Here is a 19,052-nt window from a genome sequence, read left to right as displayed (position 1 = left end):
TGTCTCTGTCTTTTATTGATTTGCCTGGATTGTTCCACACTGTGCCAATAAATGTATTTATCAAGGAGACAAGCAGGTTTCACTACTAGGCTAAGTCACAGGTCAGATCTGTGGAGAGGCAACCCCGCTCACAGTAAGAATGCATGTTTTTCAATGTATTTTTGAGCAGTAAAGACACCAGTTATTAAATAAAACTTGATAAAGGAGTTTACTGCCATACTAAATCGCCAAAGCAATAATGTCTTCATGGAGAGTTTATGGAAAGAGCGGTGAGTGGGGCTATGGGCGGGTCTACGGTAGACTGGGGATGGTTTCGGTCCAAAGCTGGACGAAGCGCAGCCTCATCTTCTGTGAGGTGGAGTTGTCGTTCATGTCCGAAGTGATGTCCAGATACTGCTGCGAGGACATGTCCATCTGAGGCCAGCTGACAGGCACCGCCAAGGAGCCCATGTTAGGGTCTCTGTGGACAAAAATACAAAATATATCAACAGTTAATAAATAAATAATTAAATTGTGTAGTTGGAGTTCAAAAAGATTATTCTTCACAATGCTCGTTTCTACCTTCTGATGTCACATAGTGGTAGTTTTCAAGTTAACAGTTACCTTTTACCTTTAGTTCAGTAGAGATTGGCATTTCCAGGGTTTAAATCATTCAAATGATTCTAGTGAAGATGTGTGGAGTTTAAAAACACAGTAGAGCACTCTGTATTATCACATGACATCACAAGGTGGAACAGAGTGTTTTTTTTGTCTGAGAGATGAATTCAACCTAAATATGCAGGATTTGTGTGTAAAACAGATTATTTAATTTAAAATAGCCAATTGCATCAATCTAGTCAGTTGAACAGGACTCAGCATAACGGAATATGGTATATAATTATATGTTTAATTAATGTTGTCATGTTTTTATAGCAAAAAAAATCTATAAGGTATGGTCAAAAAAAGTAACTCTAGGACTAGAATGACACAGATAATTTTTTGTAAACCTTTTTGCACAGTGCCCCCTGGAGGTGACATAAAAAGCTGCATGAACCCTACATTTGTGTCTAAGCCAAAAACATCCACATCAACAATTTTTCTTTTATATATACAGTCTATGGTCTCTATGGAGATGTTACTGCTTTGCCTGGTACATTCCACAATCTGGCATTGAACTTATCTTAAACTTATATTTACTTATACAGTTATAGGTGTTTTTTACTGATCAAAATTCCTTAAAAAACACATTCTTACTGTGAGTGGTCTCGCTTGTCCACAGATCTGACCTGTAACTTCACCTAGTAGCTACCCAGCTTGTCTCAAGTCGGAGATGTTTAATGAAATACTGTTTAATGATATACTGTGTAATATTGTAGTCAAAGCAAAAACATCTCCATGGAGAGATACAGATGGCTGACCCTGCACCAGAGAAGTTACATAGTGCACCTTTACTTAAATATGCATAAGAGTAAATTAAAGGGCCTGTAGCTCATTTTGTCACGTATTATCCATGCATTTTACACAGCAGAGGTAATAACTAACACAGAAGCTACTGACAAGGTCACATCTTTTTGTCCAATCAATCAGGCACATTGTTACTAAGAATCATGGGTAACTGCATGACACTAGATTCATGGTGCACTATCGATAGTGACAAAAAGCTTAAAGCGACAGTATGTAGCTTTTATTAGGTATATATAATCAGGTATACGCCTTATAAGTAATAGTTGGTAAAAAGCTGGTAGCCCAGTCTGACCCAGTCCTGGCGAAGTTGGTCCAGTAGGCTATGAAGTAGGAGGACAGGGCGCGGTGTCTGTCGGCGTAGGCCTTCGGGGTGGTGAAGGGCTTCCCGAACACAAACTGCAGGTCGTCCGCGTGGTCCGAGCCTACCCAGTCGTGGTAGGGCTTCCCCGGGCCCGCCATCAGACTGGGCTCAGACAGGAGGTAGGAGAAGGTGTGACCAGACCTGCACAGAGACAGAACCCTGCATTTTAATTGTGTATGATTTTTTTTTTCTAATTATTATTAGGTTTTTTCTGGCAGATTATACATTTATTTAACAAAATAAAGGTGTTGTTATCTGCTTTTATTTGTCTAATCATAAATATAAATGTTTAGACTAGTTTTAGCCTTTGCAAACATTATGGTTGCTCAGTAAACATGGAGTTACCTTCACATATGTCATATCTGCTGTCCCTGTCCAATCAGGAAGTAAAATTATAAAGTTAAAATTAAAATTATGATAATCTAAAAAAATAGGCATGATGTTAACTTTGTTTAGTGAATGTGTAGTCTAACATGTCATATGCACTTTAAATGGTTCAGTTATTTTTGGCCAAACATGAACCAGATTGTTTGACAAGTTTGATTTAACATTTTTAACATATATTTTAGTGTTGAAAAAATGATTTATAAATAAAATACAAAAAGTCACTGACAGTTGAAAAAATTCATAACTCTTTTGTTTTTAAATATTTTCTTTTATTTTTTTCAGAGCTTTTAGAACTACCCTTCTGACATTAATATGAGCAAATACAGCACCGAGGAACTAACCCTCATTGTACAGTGGTACTTTGAGTCACATGGGTCAAATTCAGAAACCCGGCGGTGTTATCATCGACATTTTAATACCAGCGAGTGTAAATGCCATTAAATCAGTCATTCTCAAAGACAGGGGGCAGTATGTGATCTCCACAGACCTGACAAGTCCTGATTTCTTCCTGTGGGTCTATCTTAAACAAAAGATGTTTGTGAATAAACCTCAGACAATAAACGACTTAAAACGTAATATCGAGGATCAAATAAGAGCCATAAGCCCCGAAATGCTTTCAGATGTTATGCAAAGTGTGTTGAATCGAGCTGTTCAGTGCAAACCCGAAAATGATGGACATTTAAAACCATTATTTTTAAAAATTTGGTAATTTTTACTTCTCCTAGTTTAAGTAGTGATAAGTTAAAGTGTAAGTTAGCAATGATAACCGTATATACTGCCAAAAATATCAGAAGATTCAGTTTACCTACTGCTAAAATTTAGTGAGTATAATTTAAGAATTATAGGAGCTATTGAGGATTTAAAAGTGTCAGTGACTTTTATTAATTTAGCCCCAGTAACACAGATATGTAAACTCATGAGCTTTGTTGTTGCTAACTGAGATGTTTTGCTCAGCTGCGGTCTCCTCTACCTTTATCCTGATTATACAATGTATGTCTTACGTTGCAGTGGTGGCGTGCAGGTACACAGCAGTTTGGATGGGCACTAGGAAAATGTAGTCCGTCCCGATGTCCACTGCCGTCTTTTTGATTGTGTCACGGCTGGGCGAGGGGCCCCACTCTGAGGTGTATTCAGCAAAGGCCAGGTCCAGAGCAGCTGGGCCCTTCTCTCGTGTGTAGGCCCTCAGAAGCCTTTGGAGGTCTTCACTGAAAGTAGCACAGACATTTGACACATTATAAAGACAGTCTATTACCACGGTTATCTAAACAATAACATAAAACCATGAAACAAAGAAGAAGAAGAATTATAGATGTGTCATTTTACATTACAATATAATTCATTACTATTCCATTCTATCAATGGTGAATGTGACTAAATCAGTCATTTGAATGTTATATTAAATAAACAAATGTCAGTGTGTTGAATTGATACACAGTTCTTTTCTTTGTCTTACATGGAGGTGTCCTTGTTCTTGTTGCCCAGGGAGGGGATGTCCTGGGAGGTGAACATGTGTCCGTCCATGTTGTTGACCCCCAGCAGATAGTCCACCTCGGCCGCGTTGTGGAACAGTTTGGACGGGTGGTCCGGCAGAAAGTCTCCGTCCACCACAGGGGTCAGGAGAAGGTTCATCACTCCAGGGTCTGACAGGAACATGACACATGCAGAGGCAGGACAAGAGTCTGAACACCATGGAAGTATGTGGACTATATGTGTATGATTCATTTGCACAGGTTTTACTGTTATCATGTCAGCACTGCATACTTTGTTTTGCAGCTTTTTCTCGTCATCTCAGTTGAGATCTTATTTTGAAGTGTATTCAGTCTTTTAACTTGAAGTCACTTAGTAATGATGTAATGATGAGTAATTAAATCAACTTATTTTACTTAAAAGTCAATGCTATTTCACAAAGCACTTTCATGTGTGAAATAAACATGTCGTGGGCCCATGTAGATGTTATTGCTTTGCCTGGAATGTACCAGCGTATGTCATTAAATGTACCTATGTTGTATTCAACTGATAATACTGCTCACATTTACCTTGATAAACAGGTATTACTATGAGAATGCTTGGCTCGCCACAGATCTGACCTGTAACTTTGCCTGGAGGCCTGCTGTTTCATAGAAATAGATGTAATGTTACACTGTGGAATATTCTAGGCAAAGCAATAACATCTCCATGAGCATTTATCACAAGAGTTACACAATGCACCTTTAAAGTTCAAGGTCAAGATTAACTTCATACATGCCGGCCACATGTCTTTGTGCGTCTGTTTATAGAGTGACTCACGGTCGGGGTTGCCTTGTTTGATGGTGGGCGCAGCCATGGTCAGATTTCCTGCATCTATGGTCTTCAGACAGGCAGCCATAGTGTGGTCAGTGGGACAGCCCACCTTCTCTGCCACCTGGAGACAAACACACATCAACACAGAAGCACTGCAGTCAGAGCAGATTCAGGATGCTCTCCTGTGTTTCCCTCACCTGCACAGCCACGTCCCGGGGATTGGTCTTGAAGGCCCAGGGGCATAAGGCCACGCCGCTCTGGGAGATGGCCCTGCGGACCAGCCCCCTGGTGTGGGGCGACAGGATCTGAGTCAGGACAAATACACCAACACATCGTCACTATAAGTTTAGTGTGACCGGTTGAAGAAGGACACAGGGATAATGCTCATGACTGAATGTTCAGATTAGCAGGACAAATGTGTTTCCTGTGGGAGTATAACTTATACTGTAAATAGGCTATGTCATGTTTTACATCATATAGCTATTGTACGTGAAGTAATATAATTTATATGATTGTTTACAATGCAGTATGAACAAGGTTCTGACAACACATCACTACATCAACTGTGTCAGTCTGTACTAACAGACTGTTGATTTATCTATCACAAATAACACAACCACCAACTGAAAAAAGAACTCAGTTTGTTTAGTAAATTAAAGATGGCATAAACAGCCATGTATTTTTACATTTTTTTTATGTGGGAAATTAGTTGTCAGACCTGGAAGTTGACACTAGCGCCACCTGCAGACTCTCCAAAGAGGGTGATGTTGTTGGGGTCTCCTCCAAATGAGTGGATGTTCCTGTGAACCCAGGCAATGGCAGCCTGCTGGTCCCACAGCCCGTAGTTTCCTGGGAACAAACACAAACACCACCAGAACGAAGTAATCAAACTAAACACAACCCCATTTCTGCATTTGTCCCCCATATTATATGTACCAGGTATGGAAGAGTCCCCAGTGCTAAGGAAGCCCAGGACGCCCACCCTGTAGGCTGCACTGACCACAATGACGTTCCCCCTGTTTGCAATCTCTTGTCCGCTGTACAGGTAGTTGTTGAGGAAGTTAGGCCCCATGGAGCCCCCCAACATGAAGCCCCCTCCATAGAACCAGATCATCACAGGCAGGTCAGACGAGACTGAAACAGGAAGATGGAGAGTGATTTGAGACAACAATGAACATATATTTCTTTTTGTATTTTAGCAAACTGTTAAAACATCACATTAAAATGCATTTATCTTTAAGAACATTTTGAGACATTTTAATTTCGGTACATCGACTGTCACATTCAGGTTGTAGTAAATCTTGGTAACTATAGCTGCCTCAAGGCATTTCATTTACTTATTATAAACAATATTATGTCCATCAATTATATACATTCTCCTTCAGAATATTATGGTTAAATCCACTCCTCACCTTTTCTGCCATGAGGGACCCAGATGTTGAGGTAGAGACAGTCTTCACTTCCAAACGTGTTGGTCTGCAGCAGGCTGATCTGCAGACACCTGGGAGCAAACTTAGTGGCTTTGAGGATCCCTGTGGACAGTATAACGACATATGGAGCTTTTATCAGGCGAAATATGGCTGAAGAATACACTCAACTTCTCCCTGGTCCCTCCATCACCTGTCACTGTCAGCCAATCACAGCCTGCACCCTTTGCCTCTCAACCAATCACCTCTCATGTTATTCATATAGAAGCTTCAACCCTCCAAACCATAATTCCACGGCAGATGATTTTAACAAAGCAACATTTTGGGATGTAAGTCTCTTTAGGTTATAGCTGAAAGTAGTCTGAGGTCCAAAACACAAACCACGTGCTTTAACTGACAGAGGATTGGCTATTGACCTTTTAGTTAAAAAGACCCAAGCTGATCATTGAAAATAAAAACAACAGAAATGACTCAATCAGAATGTAAAGAACACATTCTATCTTTAAACATGCTTTTGGTCGCCCTGGGATAATCTTAAATAATGTATATTTTTGGAAAACATAGTCTGTTTTCAATTATGTACTGGGGCGTTGGAGCTTCCTCTGCTGTTAGATATTGGAAGGAACAATTAGAAGGTAAATAAACTGATAATAATAGATAAATAAACTGACCGCTCCAGCCAGGGTGAGGGTGGGGTTTCTCGAAGAGTTCTGGTTTGGCGGCGAAAGGGATCCCTTTGAACACCTCCACAGAGCGGAACAAGCCTGTAGGAATGTTCTGCCCCTGCACACTGCCCCCTTCTGTCTGCACCACGCCTAGCTGCAAACACACACACACACAGCATACAGGCACACACACGCATAGCTCAACGTTACTCACAGATGATGGGGTAAATTTCTAACATAAGATTACACTGAGTGGGCAGGGCATATTTTACCTTGCACTGCTCATACACCCCATACTTAGTGGTGGTAAACTGCACAGCTGCCCTGGAGCTGATAGACGGAGGTGTCACTGTCAATGGGCCTCACCGACCACCATCACTCACACACAATATTCATGTTTAGACAAGCAGGTGTGAAGTGTTTGCCCAAGGAAACAGACAGTTTTCAAAATGTTGACGGAAATATCAGCCTTCAGATTTTCAGATAACTGCGTAATCTACGTTTATATACGAGTTTATATACATATATGTGTATCCAGTAGTCAAACTCACTCCTGTTAGGCTTACTAAAAATAATAATAATGGTAATTCCTCAGAAAGTTATGATGTCATCTAAAACCCAGCAATTATGTCTGTCTGAAAGTATTGATAAAAATGAGCTATTTGTTCATTTCAATGTAGTATATTTAAACATGCACGAGGGACACATTAGGGTTAGAGTTGAGTTCACATTAGAAGGGTAGTTAGCCAATTGTTACACTCAATAAATGTAAAAATACGTGTAATAGGTTTTGAATTGTGACAGCTCTTTCTATGATTCCCTGCAAACAGTCAGAGAAAACACTTAACCAGGCACAAATTGTATTATTTACAAAGAATAGACATACCGAGGCTGCAGAGGCTGTCCCCAGAGCCAGGAGCAGAGCCAGTAAAGTCCTGAGAGGGTCCATGTCTGAGCGGAGGACAGTGAATGCACCGCAAGTCTTATATTCTCACCATATACCCTGTGTGAGGTTCAGGGCGCCTGCGTTATATAAGCCCACCACCTGTGCAGTGTATGATCATGACCTCCGCTCTGACCTCTGCAGATAACAGACGGAGGATCATAGTCGTTTACTGTATAGAAGAAACACTCGCAATTATTATCAACATCAACATTTTTTACAATTTTATTCTTTAAAATATGGCTATAATAATTAGTTAATCATATTTTTATTCTTTTCACTACCAAAAATGTATGTAGCATTACTGGCAATTAGGTAATCAGAAGAACTATCATATAGCTCATTGGCTTTATTTTATTTTATTTATCTTTATTTATACAGGGGAACCAAATGAGAGCACTTGGGATCTTTTTTCATGAGTTTAAAATACAATACAAGCTGAAAAAACAATCAAACAAGTATACAAGTCCATATAAAACATTAAAAACAGGTGCAGGTGTGTGGATAAAAGTTTGTTTTTTGCACTGGTATCGTAAAGAGGAAGGAACAACATTGACCCTGATCCTTTTTGATTTTATATTTTAAAATGTTACAATATTAACAGGATTTTTGACTCTATGGCTGTCCTATAATATTAAAACATTATGGCAAACAAATAGTACTGACCACAACAGAATAAGGAACATTGATTTTTGAACAGTTTTGTGCACATGTATTTACGTAGTCCCTTCTGTGTTGTTCCCATCAGCTGCTCTCATTCACACACAGAAAAACATGTGGCTGATTAGATAAAACTCTAAAAATAACTAACTTCTTTGCTACAACAAATACATAACACTTTACTTTTTAGGCATGCGGTTAAGATAAGACAGTTAATAATTTATATTAAGATCCTAGTGTTTAATACAGATCTATGACAAACACAGACACACCCGTCCACACACTTTTAAAAATGTGATGTTATACTCTCAGATGCGTGGCATGAGTCAGTCTTTTCTCCTGATTGAATTTTTACATTGCAGATGCGAAATAGACATGTTCAAATCAAATATAGCTCTTACTGTTAACAATTGTAATGATTTATTCTTAATTATAAAAACAATGGGCATGATGGCCAAATTTTTTTATGACATAATTTTGTGTTGTGTTAAAAGCACTGCAAAATACACTTTCTTAAAACTAACTTTCTAACTTTAAAGAAAGCCGGATGTCTTAAACACCATCTGATCTAAACTTGTTCTGCTAATTTTTCATATATTCACAGACAGTAGGAGGAGAAATAAACTGATATTTTGCAGATAACTCTTAAAAACAAGATGAGGAAGACTTTGTTTGTCTAGGTTTAATAAAATAAATCATGGTTAGTTTTATGAAATATGCAGTGAGTGTATTATTTATTGCCTGATTTGTTATTTATTGGTCCCTAATGAATCATCTGACAGTTTAAAAAACACTGCGCAGGTGTAGATCTACCTAAATACACTCATTTTGAATCCAGTTAAATCAACTGATCTGAGCAGGATTTGGCGATAGCTGCTAATAGATCATAGCATTCAAAAATAACTCAGGAATGCATGAAACTGTTTATTGGTGTGTACGGTGTAGGACAGTGTATAGTGGGGTATATCAGTTCTATTCAGACTTTTCATTCAGACTGTTCAGTCATGTCGGGCAGGCTGGGCAGGACGCTGGCCCAGAAGTGCACGAAGCGCATCCTCATTTTCTGATGCACGTAGTTCTGGTTCATGTCGTGGTGGATCTCCAGGTACTTGTGTCCGTCGCTTTCAAACTGTGGCCAGGTGGCAGGGACCTTCGAGTCGCCCTGGTTTGGGTTTCTGGCAGTGAGAAAGAAGAAAGTTACAATGAGGTTTCATCTCAACAGTTAAGGACTTCCAACCATCATCCGCACCAAAATAATCCGGTAAATCCATTTTATGTACAACTGATGATTTGAATGAGGTCTTGGATGTGTAATGATCATATATCATGGTGTCTATTTCAATCTGCTAGAATATTGCAATGAGTCACTTGCTTGGCTCCATGGAGGTAGACAAGGTAAAAGCCATACTGTGGGACATTCAATCAAGACATAGTAATAGGTTATATTCACGCTCTAGAATTTAATGTCATAATTTCAGATGGAAGGCCAGGGCCTGTATAAAACTATGGGAATTTCTTTTAATGAAATGATCCACAAATGCTGAACCTTATCATTACTTGTTTGAGATTGCCATATTAATATTATGTCTTAAAGCCCTTTCAGCTGACAACAATCTCATCTTTATTTCATGTGGATAGGCCCAGAGATATTAACTATAAACCAAGGCTGAAATCTGACAGCTGAACAGCAAATTCCACCATTAAACTCTGATCCTTCAAGTTTTAAACTATAGAGATCCCTGAATGTTGTGATGTCAAATAAACACAACTGATAATATCTCTATGGAAACAGTCATGTAGCGGACCCCCACCAGAAAAGTTACACAGTGCACCGTTTAAGTAACATGAGCAGAATCCATACCCAGTTTTGGCGAAGTTGGTCCAGTATGCGATCATGTATCCGGACAGGTCCCTGTGCCTGGGCCAGTATCCCAGAGGAGAGGAGAAGGGCTTCCCAAACACAAACTGCAGGTCGTCCATGTGGTCTGCCCCCATCCAGCTGGGGTAGGGTGTGATCAGGCCCCCCATGCGGTTGGGCTCAGTCAACAAGTACGAGTAAGTGCGGCCAGTCCTGAAGTAGAGAGACAGAGGAGTTTAAGTATGATTAAGAAGGATGTCAGAAATGAATGTAGCTAATAAACACACAAACGTTCCAAGTGTAGCTGTGTGAACATTAGGTCACTATGAAAAAATCACCATCTTCTACGGATTATAAAGTAAGGTTGTCTCTGTCTGTGCACTTAGTCAATTTTAAGTGTGATTGCAATCATAGGTCCAGTTAGTCAATTTGTCTCATCTACAGTGGCTTTGAAACCATGAATTAGGAACAATAATGATAAATAAACTAATTATGATTTTGATTATGAGTCACATATTGTTCTGCGTTGCTGCAATATTTTTGTCACTCTAAAAATTAATTAGAAACGAATCTAATTAAATATACAACACAATATAATTAACAAAGTAGAGAGTCACTAGCTGTCAGTTGTTATTAAAGGTACTGTATGCAAGATTTTAAATGTAGATTTCATAGCTTTGTCCTATCTGTGTCCCCAGATACAATGTAATATAACTTGCAAATATAACTTTTACTATTAAAAATTGTAAAGCTGATCTATTCTTGGTCACATGGCACAAGCACCGTAGTTCTCAAGACACTCAAGAAATATCCAATCAGAGAGCAGAATGAGCCTCATAAGTCTCTCATTTAAGTTGCTAAAATCCAGTTGTTTTAAACCTAAAAATACTCTCTGTTTTGAATCGTCACTGCTGAAACCCTGGCCCCCACCAATCATGAATCAGTGCTAGTGCAGCCTTTGCAGCTCATTGAGTGAATTCTGGAGGCTCTGTCCATATACTGAGAATGAGAAAAACGTGCATGTGCCCTGTAGGTTAAGGCACTGGCAACACAGATTCAGTTGTAATGGTGGGACCTATTTTTTTAAACAGTAAGACTACAGGTACAACAGCAACCCCAGTCACAGTTGTACACGTTCAAAGCTGGATGAATCTTCCTTTTGACTATTGGAAAAATGGTTCTCACGTAGCATGTTTGGCGTGGAGGTACAGAGCAGCCTGAGTGGGCACCAGGAAGATGTAGTCTGTCCCGATGGCCACAGCGGTCTTCTTGATGGTCTCGCGGTCCGGGTTGGTGCCCCAGTTGGCAGTGTAGGTGGAGAAACCGTTCTCCATTCCAGCCTTTCCTTTGTCTCTGGTGTATGAGCCCAGCAGTGTCTTCAGTTCTTCACTGCAGCAGACAGGAGTGATAAGCACAAAATAACAAAACAACGCAATGTTTTTTGTGTTCTTGAACTTTGGTATACTAGTGGTAGTATGGTTTGGGGCATTTGCTCTATAATTACATATATTTGGCATCCAGTGAAAACCGAGAGTACAAATAGGAAAGCACAGAATATATACTTGTTTTTTGTTAAATATAATACTAAATAATAACAAATTTAAGATTTAAAACGTTTTTTTCTTCAGACAAAAATAAATTTGAGTCAGACACAACATCAAAATCCCTCAGTTCTACACTGCTATAATAATATTTTTAAAAACTCATTAGAAATAAAGTAATTTGGACATTCACATCATAAAGATCACAGTTCATACTCTTTCCTCTATAGACACAGTGTATCATACTCACCCAGCTCATTACTCGAGGCACTACATGGTCCATAGTTTTTGTGAGTCTCTGTGTAAAGCAAGTGACCCCTGTCCCAAGACAATTTTCTCCCATGGGAGACAATAAAGGGATATCTCTCTTATGACATTCAAGTCAGTCAAAAAATTTTCCTCCCCATAGCCATACGGACTCTAAACCAATCTCTAATCTGTTTATTTACATATTGTATGTGTTTACTGTCTGCCCCTTTTACGTTCTCTGATTCTTATTGTACTTAAAAAAAAGTTATAATAGCCTATTTCTTTGAATAGTTTGCAATTTAGCCTTAGTTTTTAATGGCTGTGGTAACTATAAATGTGTGTCTGTGTCATGTATTATATTGTTATGTTACTAAGTACCACAGTGAGTCAAACTCACATGGGCGTGTCCACCAGCATGGAGTTGAGGGAAGGGATGTCAATGGCAGTGAAGATGTGTCCGTCCATGTCGTTGGCCCCGGCGATGTAATCAATCTCAGCCGCATTGTGGAACAGCTTTGAGGGGTGGTCCGGCAGGAAGTCCCCATCCACCACCGCAGACAGAACCAGGTTCTCCACCAGAGGATCTACATGTGCACACAATTTCGATTAGGGATGGATTATTTATCAAAAATATTGAATGCTTTTTCTAACTGCTGTGATTTTTTATAAATCAAGATTCAGTTCTTAAGTAAACATTTTACACACGTCCAGGAGCATTAAAGAACACAAATTATGCATTCTTGTGTCTTATAATTCCCTCTTGGGAAATTGCTTCACATTTTCTAAAAAATTCTGAAAAATAATGTCTACATTTGAAAACGTATGTATCCAAACCATCCAAGTGAGTGTTTATGGCAAGAAGGTTTGGTTGGATCCCCGGGTCGCCAGGCCTTTCTGTGTGGAGTTTTTCATGTTTCTCCCCGTGTCTGGATGGGTTTCCTCCGGGTACTCCGGTTTCCCCCATCAACCAAAACATGAACGCCCTTCGAGACAACTGTTGTTGTGATTTTGGGCGTTACAAAAATAAATAAATTGAATTGAATTGAATTGTAAAAACTGAATAGGAGAAGTCTGGATTTTTACCTATGACAAAACAATCCTGGCAAAACCCCAATGGAGCATTTGTGAATGCTCAGAGAAATGGCTTTGGATTAATGTTACTCAGAGACCATAAAAACTTGCCCTCAAGCTCCACCTGTTGGTAATACAGGAAGGTGCAAGATTTTTTAATATTGGTCTGAGTAATGTGTAACAGATCATCATTTTGTTATCTAAGTTGTAAAGGAATTATAATGAAAAAAAAGCATAAAAACATATAATTAATAAGTGAAAGAGTTACGGGCGGTGGAGCTTTCCGTGTTGAGTGTCCCGGCCATGGTTAGGAGCACAGGGTCAGTCATCTTGAGACAGGCTGCCATCCTGCTGTCAGTGGGACAGTTCACCTTCGCAGCCACCTGACACATACATATGAACAGAGAGACTACTGGTCTGGAACATACACTGTATAAAGAAGTGGACTAAGGGATTGTGACATTACCCATAGCATTTGGCTCCAGCTAAATGGCGCTCGTTGAGGCTAGCAGTTACAGCGGCAAATTTGGAGCTTAGTTCCATATTTGGAATTCCAACCGCGAGTATCATAGCAACCAAAGGGCCAATCCAGATCGAGGCTGATGAAAGTAACGCCCCATAGCACCCAAACCTCTGGTTTAGCACGTAGTGGGCACTGGGCACTTAGCAATGCTGTCAATCAAACCTGTTGCTAACGCTAGCAGGAGTGACCTCAAGGAAAGAAGGCGCTTGATTTGTGTGTTATTAATGTTCATATTTTGATTTACAGGGGCAATAGTGAAATAAAAATATCAGGATCATGTAGAGTGGATTAATACAAACATTTTAAGATCAAAATGACGAGGCTCACAGCAGCAGTTACAGAGAGAGGGAGGATAATTTTTTGTGTAAAGTGAATTGGAGCCAGAGTTGGTGGAATGCTGGCAGCTGGCAGGTTATTATGTCCATTTATATATATAGCCTATGATTTGGAATGAAAAAAATATAACTGGACTTCAGTTCATATTTAACATGTCAACAAAATAAGCAGCTAGTATTAAAGCTTTGTGATTCTGGAATTGTCTGCAAAATTGGTTCTTTTACGAATTTATTAACAAATACTAAACTTTTACATTTTCTCTTACATTTGCTGCATGTATGTCACGATATATTGCTACCGAGAAATACTGCGATAATCAATAATACTGAAACGTCCTTGACACGATAATAATAATGCAAGATAATCCCAGTAAACATTTTTATATAGACACAATCATTAAAAGGCCTGAGCTGAAACAAATGAGCAGAAGAATGAAAACTATACTCAACCATAGAAGTTACATTTTAAACCCTCTACAGCTCAATTGTTATTGTAATACAACAAAAATAATAAAAATCTCCCCACTATTGCAAAGAAACTGTACCCACGACAAATATTTAGCTAAAAAATAGTTTTCTTACATTGAACGAAAAGTCTTTTTTGACAGCGAACAATGTAAGCCAAGAAACTGTAAACCAAATGATAACATAAACAACTTGACCAACTTGACCCAATCAAATAAATGTTATTTTTGTAATTAAGAATAAATCAGCATTAAAAATTATATTTGATTGAACATGTAAAGTTGTGTTGTTGGAATATAAAAAATCGTACATACACTTCCTTTAATAAATCATTTTTTGTAGCATAGTCTTCTGATTCCTTCAATATGAATACTCTCACCTCCTCAGCGAACTTTCGTGGGTTCTTGATGACACCCCAGGGACACAGGGCCACCCCGCTCTGAGAGATGGCTCTGCGGACCAGGCCCTTGTTGTGAGGAGTCAGGGTCTGCCACAAAACAAAAAAAAACAAGGTCAACAGTACTGCTTTAATAAACAATTATGTAAATAATGGCATCCACCAATCCAGATCAGACCTCTGGACGATCTGAAGAGGTGGTCCACACCTTTGAAACTCTTAAGGAGCTGGAGAGGGAGGAGTTAGAGCCTCAAACCCTGAAGTCTGAGGAGGAACACGAGACTGACATGGACTTAATCTGGTTAGAATTAGAAATGGCTGCTCAGGCTTCAGAACTCAGAGAGAAACATCTGCTCCAAGTACTGGAAGACCTCAGGAAGCTTAGAGAAATAGACAGAGAACAGCGTGAGGAGGAGAAGTTCAAGTTAATGAACGAAACTGAACTGATCCTTAGAGCTCAGAATGAGCAACTGCTAGACCTCCAATCTGAACTGGACAAAGTTAAAGAGGAGAGAGGAGCACTTACAGGCCAGACAGATCAACTGAAATACCAGCTTCAGTCCAAAGATGGCACTATTAAGGCCCTCCAGAAACAGGTCGCAGAAATGAAAGAGAAATCCAGAAAGTGGGAGGCAGAAAAGCAGAGTCTCTGGAAGAACGATGCCGATCTGAAATCCGAACTGCAGGAAAAATCTTTCAAGAATACTGCACTGACGGAGGAGAACTCTCGACTGGAGCTTGCAGTGGCGAATCTTGAAAAGAACATGGCTGCTCTGGAAGAAACACTAGAGGCCAAAGAAAATGACCACTGTGAGGAAACGTTCCAACTATTCAAGGAAATAGAAGATAAGGAGACACAGATCCAAAAAATGGAGGAGGAGAAGAACTCCATTTTGAGGACCTGTGGTGAGATGGACATAGAGCTCTCCCAGCAGGAGGAAAAGTGCATTTTCCTTGCGCAGCTCCTGAAGAAAACGGTAAGAGAGCGCACCCTGCTGGCCGAAAGGAACAGTGTACTAGAGCAGGAGGTGGAACAGGTGAAAAATGGGAGCGCTGATCTAGAGAAAGTCAAGGCTGCCATTTTGAGGACCTTCGAATACCTAAAGGTAGAGCGCCCCCTGCTGGTTGAAAGAAACCGTTTTTTACAGCAGGAGGTGGAACAGGAGAAAAATAGGACAGCTGAACTAGAGAAAGACAAGGCTATGCTTTTAACAACCTGTGAAGACCTAAAGGTAGAGCGCTCCCTGATGCTGGAGAGATACAGTGTGTCAGACGAGCTGTTTATAAAAGAGCGCTCCCTGCTGGTCAAAAAGAACAGTGCACTACAGCAAGAGGTAGACCAGGAGAGACAAAGAAAAAATGAACTAGAGAAGGAGAAGACGGCTATCTTTAAAACCTGTGAGGAGCTGAAGTTAGAGCACTCCCTGCAGGTTGAAAGATGCAGTGAGTTGGAACAAATGCTGAGGAAGACAGAAGAACAGCGCTCCCTGCTGGAGGAGATGAACACAGCACTGGAGCGGGATCTTGAGAAGAGAAAGAGGAAGTGGTACAGGAGGCTGCTGCGAATCTAGACAGTCTCCCACTCTCCCACCCCCATAGCATAAGCTGAAGTTAAATCTATCAACAGGACAAAACGTTGTAAGAGTGGAGACGTGCTGCTCATCCAGAACTGAAGAAGTGGTTTGGATAAGCAGCGAAACGTCTTCACTTCTACAACGTTTTGTCCAGTTGATAGATTTACCTTAGCTTTGCTGCTCATCCAAGCTGCGTCTTCTTGAAGTGAAGACGCAGCTTGAATGAGCAGCGAAACAGTCTTCAGTCTTACAATGTTTTGTTGTAGGAGGGAAGACTTTAGTCTATCAACTGTAAGAGTTTACAATTCCTACAGTTGATAGACTTTGGCTTTTACAATGGACCAGACCTGGACGACTGAGGCGTTACACAGACAATAAAGGATAGCAAAAACTATGTATATATATATATATATGTCTGAGTTTTTTCTTTTTTCTTGTTGGTTGGTTACTTATTATTTGAAGCACCTTATCCATGGTTTAGTCTATTTGAGATCAAATTAGACCTGAGAATTTTGGGTCAGATCTGGTGACACTCTGAACGCTGAATATTGGTGGTGACACTTGATGTGAAAAGTTAAACACAGGGCGTCGGCCATATTGGGTCAAGCTCAAGTCATCCAAACTCTAGCCCACGTACTTTAGCAAACTTCACCTAGTTTTTTTATCCGATGGACTCCAGACTGAGGCAGCTGCATCAGGACATATCACATCTGCTAATAGACTTCACATAAGTCTCAGGGTGTGGTCATAATGAGCTCTTAACAAAGCCACCATTTTGAAAGTATAAAAATCCCTGTGACTTTTGTAATAATGGTCAGACCTGAACAGCCCCAATCTAGCATGTGTGTGTTTTGATGACCTGGACATAATGATGTGTGAATTAAACTTAAAAGTGTCTGTGAATTAAACTTAAAAATTTGTCTGTCACAGACTAATGAAATTTAATACACACACGATATGATTCTGAACAAAAATGCTAATGAAGACCACACCCTATCTACATCCACATTTGCATGGCCACACCTTAAAAAAGTCAATGGGAAATTAAATTTGGTTCACACATTGTTCATGTGCCCATGAGCAAAAAAGTCACGAGGACCACATATACTTGTCCTAGGGTTTTTAGCATGTCCTTCAATAAAAGGATACTAAGCATGGGAAAAATGAGTTAAAAAACAAAATTAAGGTTATTTGAAGGAAACATGTGTCAATGAGTGAACCCAGTTGGAACTACTGGGTTATATGAAATTCAGACTCTGACACTTTTGTTTCCAATGAGGTATTTCGGCATTGGAGCTCGCTCTGCTCTCAGCAATGGTAACAATACCAATATAAACAAAGTCTTTATCCCTTGTAAATGCTATGCTAATGCATTCGTTCTGAACACAGTTTGACTGCAAAATGGACTGGGAGATAGTTCATGAATTTAAAAACGGGAGAAGTCTGAAATTTTACCTGTGATGCAACAATCTGAAAAACTTTAGTATTTTTTGACCACTCAGAGAATCTGACTTTGGATTAATGAAACAAGCATAAATGAAGGAGTACAAATCCAGAAAGTTCAGGCTCAAAGTAAATCAAAAAACATTAAAACAAATCCATCTGAGACCATCAACCAGAAAATATGTTCTTCGTAGGTTAGACTAGTAGGATAAACTAAGGTCTCAGTCTTTGTTGATGACAGCATGTCAAGTAAGAATGAAAGAAAAGGAATATTGGGTAGTTTAAATAAACCACTATATAAAGTTGTGTTAAAATTTTCTATGAATTCAGTTAAAAGTTCCACACTGAAATAGAGAAGAGATGCATCAGACCTGGAAGTTGACACTAGCGCCCCCTGCAGACTCTCCAAAGAGGGTGATGTTGTTGGGGTCTCCTCCAAAGGAGCGGATGTTCCTGTGCACCCAGGCGATGGCAGCCTGCTGGTCCCACAGTCCGTAATTTCCTGAGGACACATAAAATATTTTAAATAAATCTAAAAAAAATGTGTCTGCATGTTCTTCAAGTAAAAATAATTCCACAGGATTTTTGAGAATGCAAAAAAAGAGTTTCCACTCTTATTTCTCGCACGTTTTTTGATAAATGGCAACTTCTCTTGTACAATTTTTGAGGCAAAAACAGCAGACAGCTGTCACAATGGGTAATGTATCAGCTGCTATCAGCACATCTGAAAATATCCTCATGAACACTCAGACCTGTTCTTCAACCATGACCGAAGATGTGCTCCATGGGGCATGGTTTAAAGCTGAGTAGTTGGAGCAGCGAAATCACATTTTACACTTATTATGTGCTACGTCTTCTGAGGAGCATTTTGTGTTATAAAATATCTACATCTACATGTACCCGTCTTTCTCAGCAGAGAAACATATTACTAAACATATTACTAACATAATAGCCAAGACCAAAATCATTCACAAAAGAAGAAAACCAACAGAATAATTACTTTGTGTGTGGATGTATGTTGTAATTTCAAGAAATCTTAAACTAATCTATAAACATACAGTAGCGTGTTGGCCTTGCATTAATGAAAAACATTACAGCTTTGCTATCTGAAAAGTGATCTTCTAACACTTGCATTATTCTTAGATGATCTCCAGCTGCTGTGTTGTTTCTACATCGGAATATTTCATAGCCATGGCGTTTGCCTGAAAAATTGACAAGATAAAAATAGGAATTTTGTAAAAATTTGAGAAAATGGCGACAAAGCGGGTCTTGTTGAGTAGAATATACACTACTGATATGTTGAATTTTGTGTCCTCCCTCAAAGGAGACCTATGTTTTCACAAAAAAATGTAAATAGATGCTCTTGGCCCACCACCTAAATTGCAGGTGACATAGAAAAATGTCTAACCATTTGAACTGGTTATGTTGAA

General features: G+C 39.5%; 2 protein-coding genes across 3 annotated transcripts in view; both read right to left on the bottom strand.

The window, feature by feature from the left end:
* Positions 1-233: 233 nt before the first annotated feature.
* Positions 234-7,512, bottom strand: LOC117379227 (bile salt-activated lipase-like). The gene is made up of 11 exons (XM_033975905.2): positions 7,450-7,512; positions 6,570-6,717; positions 5,884-6,003; positions 5,408-5,605; positions 5,190-5,320; positions 4,669-4,776; positions 4,478-4,592; positions 3,645-3,831; positions 3,193-3,396; positions 1,736-1,945; positions 234-460 (listed from the first exon to the last, which is right to left on the bottom strand). Exons 1-11 carry the CDS (start codon positions 7,510-7,512, stop codon positions 292-294), a joined length of 1,653 nt encoding a protein of 550 aa, XP_033831796.1. The 3' UTR covers positions 234-291.
* A 1,542-nt stretch (positions 7,513-9,054) lies between these two features.
* Positions 9,055-19,052, bottom strand: part of LOC117379254 (bile salt-activated lipase) — a 36,950-nt gene continuing 26,952 nt past the window's right edge. For both annotated transcript variants that reach the window (XM_033975938.2, XM_033975942.2), the window contains exons 5-11: positions 17,994-18,124; positions 14,588-14,695; positions 13,154-13,268; positions 12,212-12,398; positions 11,210-11,413; positions 10,028-10,237; positions 9,055-9,341 (exon numbers count right to left, since the gene is read on the bottom strand). In XM_033975938.2, the coding sequence (XP_033831829.1) occupies positions 9,152-9,341; positions 10,028-10,237; positions 11,210-11,413; positions 12,212-12,398; positions 13,154-13,268; positions 14,588-14,695; positions 17,994-18,124 (1,145 nt within the window). In that variant the 3' untranslated portion in view covers positions 9,055-9,151. The remainder of the gene's footprint in view (positions 9,342-10,027; positions 10,238-11,209; positions 11,414-12,211; positions 12,399-13,153; positions 13,269-14,587; positions 14,696-17,993; positions 18,125-19,052) is intronic.

This window comes from Periophthalmus magnuspinnatus, chromosome 12 (genome assembly GCF_009829125.3).
Source record: "Periophthalmus magnuspinnatus isolate fPerMag1 chromosome 12, fPerMag1.2.pri, whole genome shotgun sequence".
NCBI classification, from domain to species: Eukaryota; Metazoa; Chordata; class Actinopteri; order Gobiiformes; family Gobiidae; genus Periophthalmus; species Periophthalmus magnuspinnatus.
Note: the sequence above shows the minus strand (reverse complement) of the source record. Positions and strands in the feature narration are given on the sequence as shown.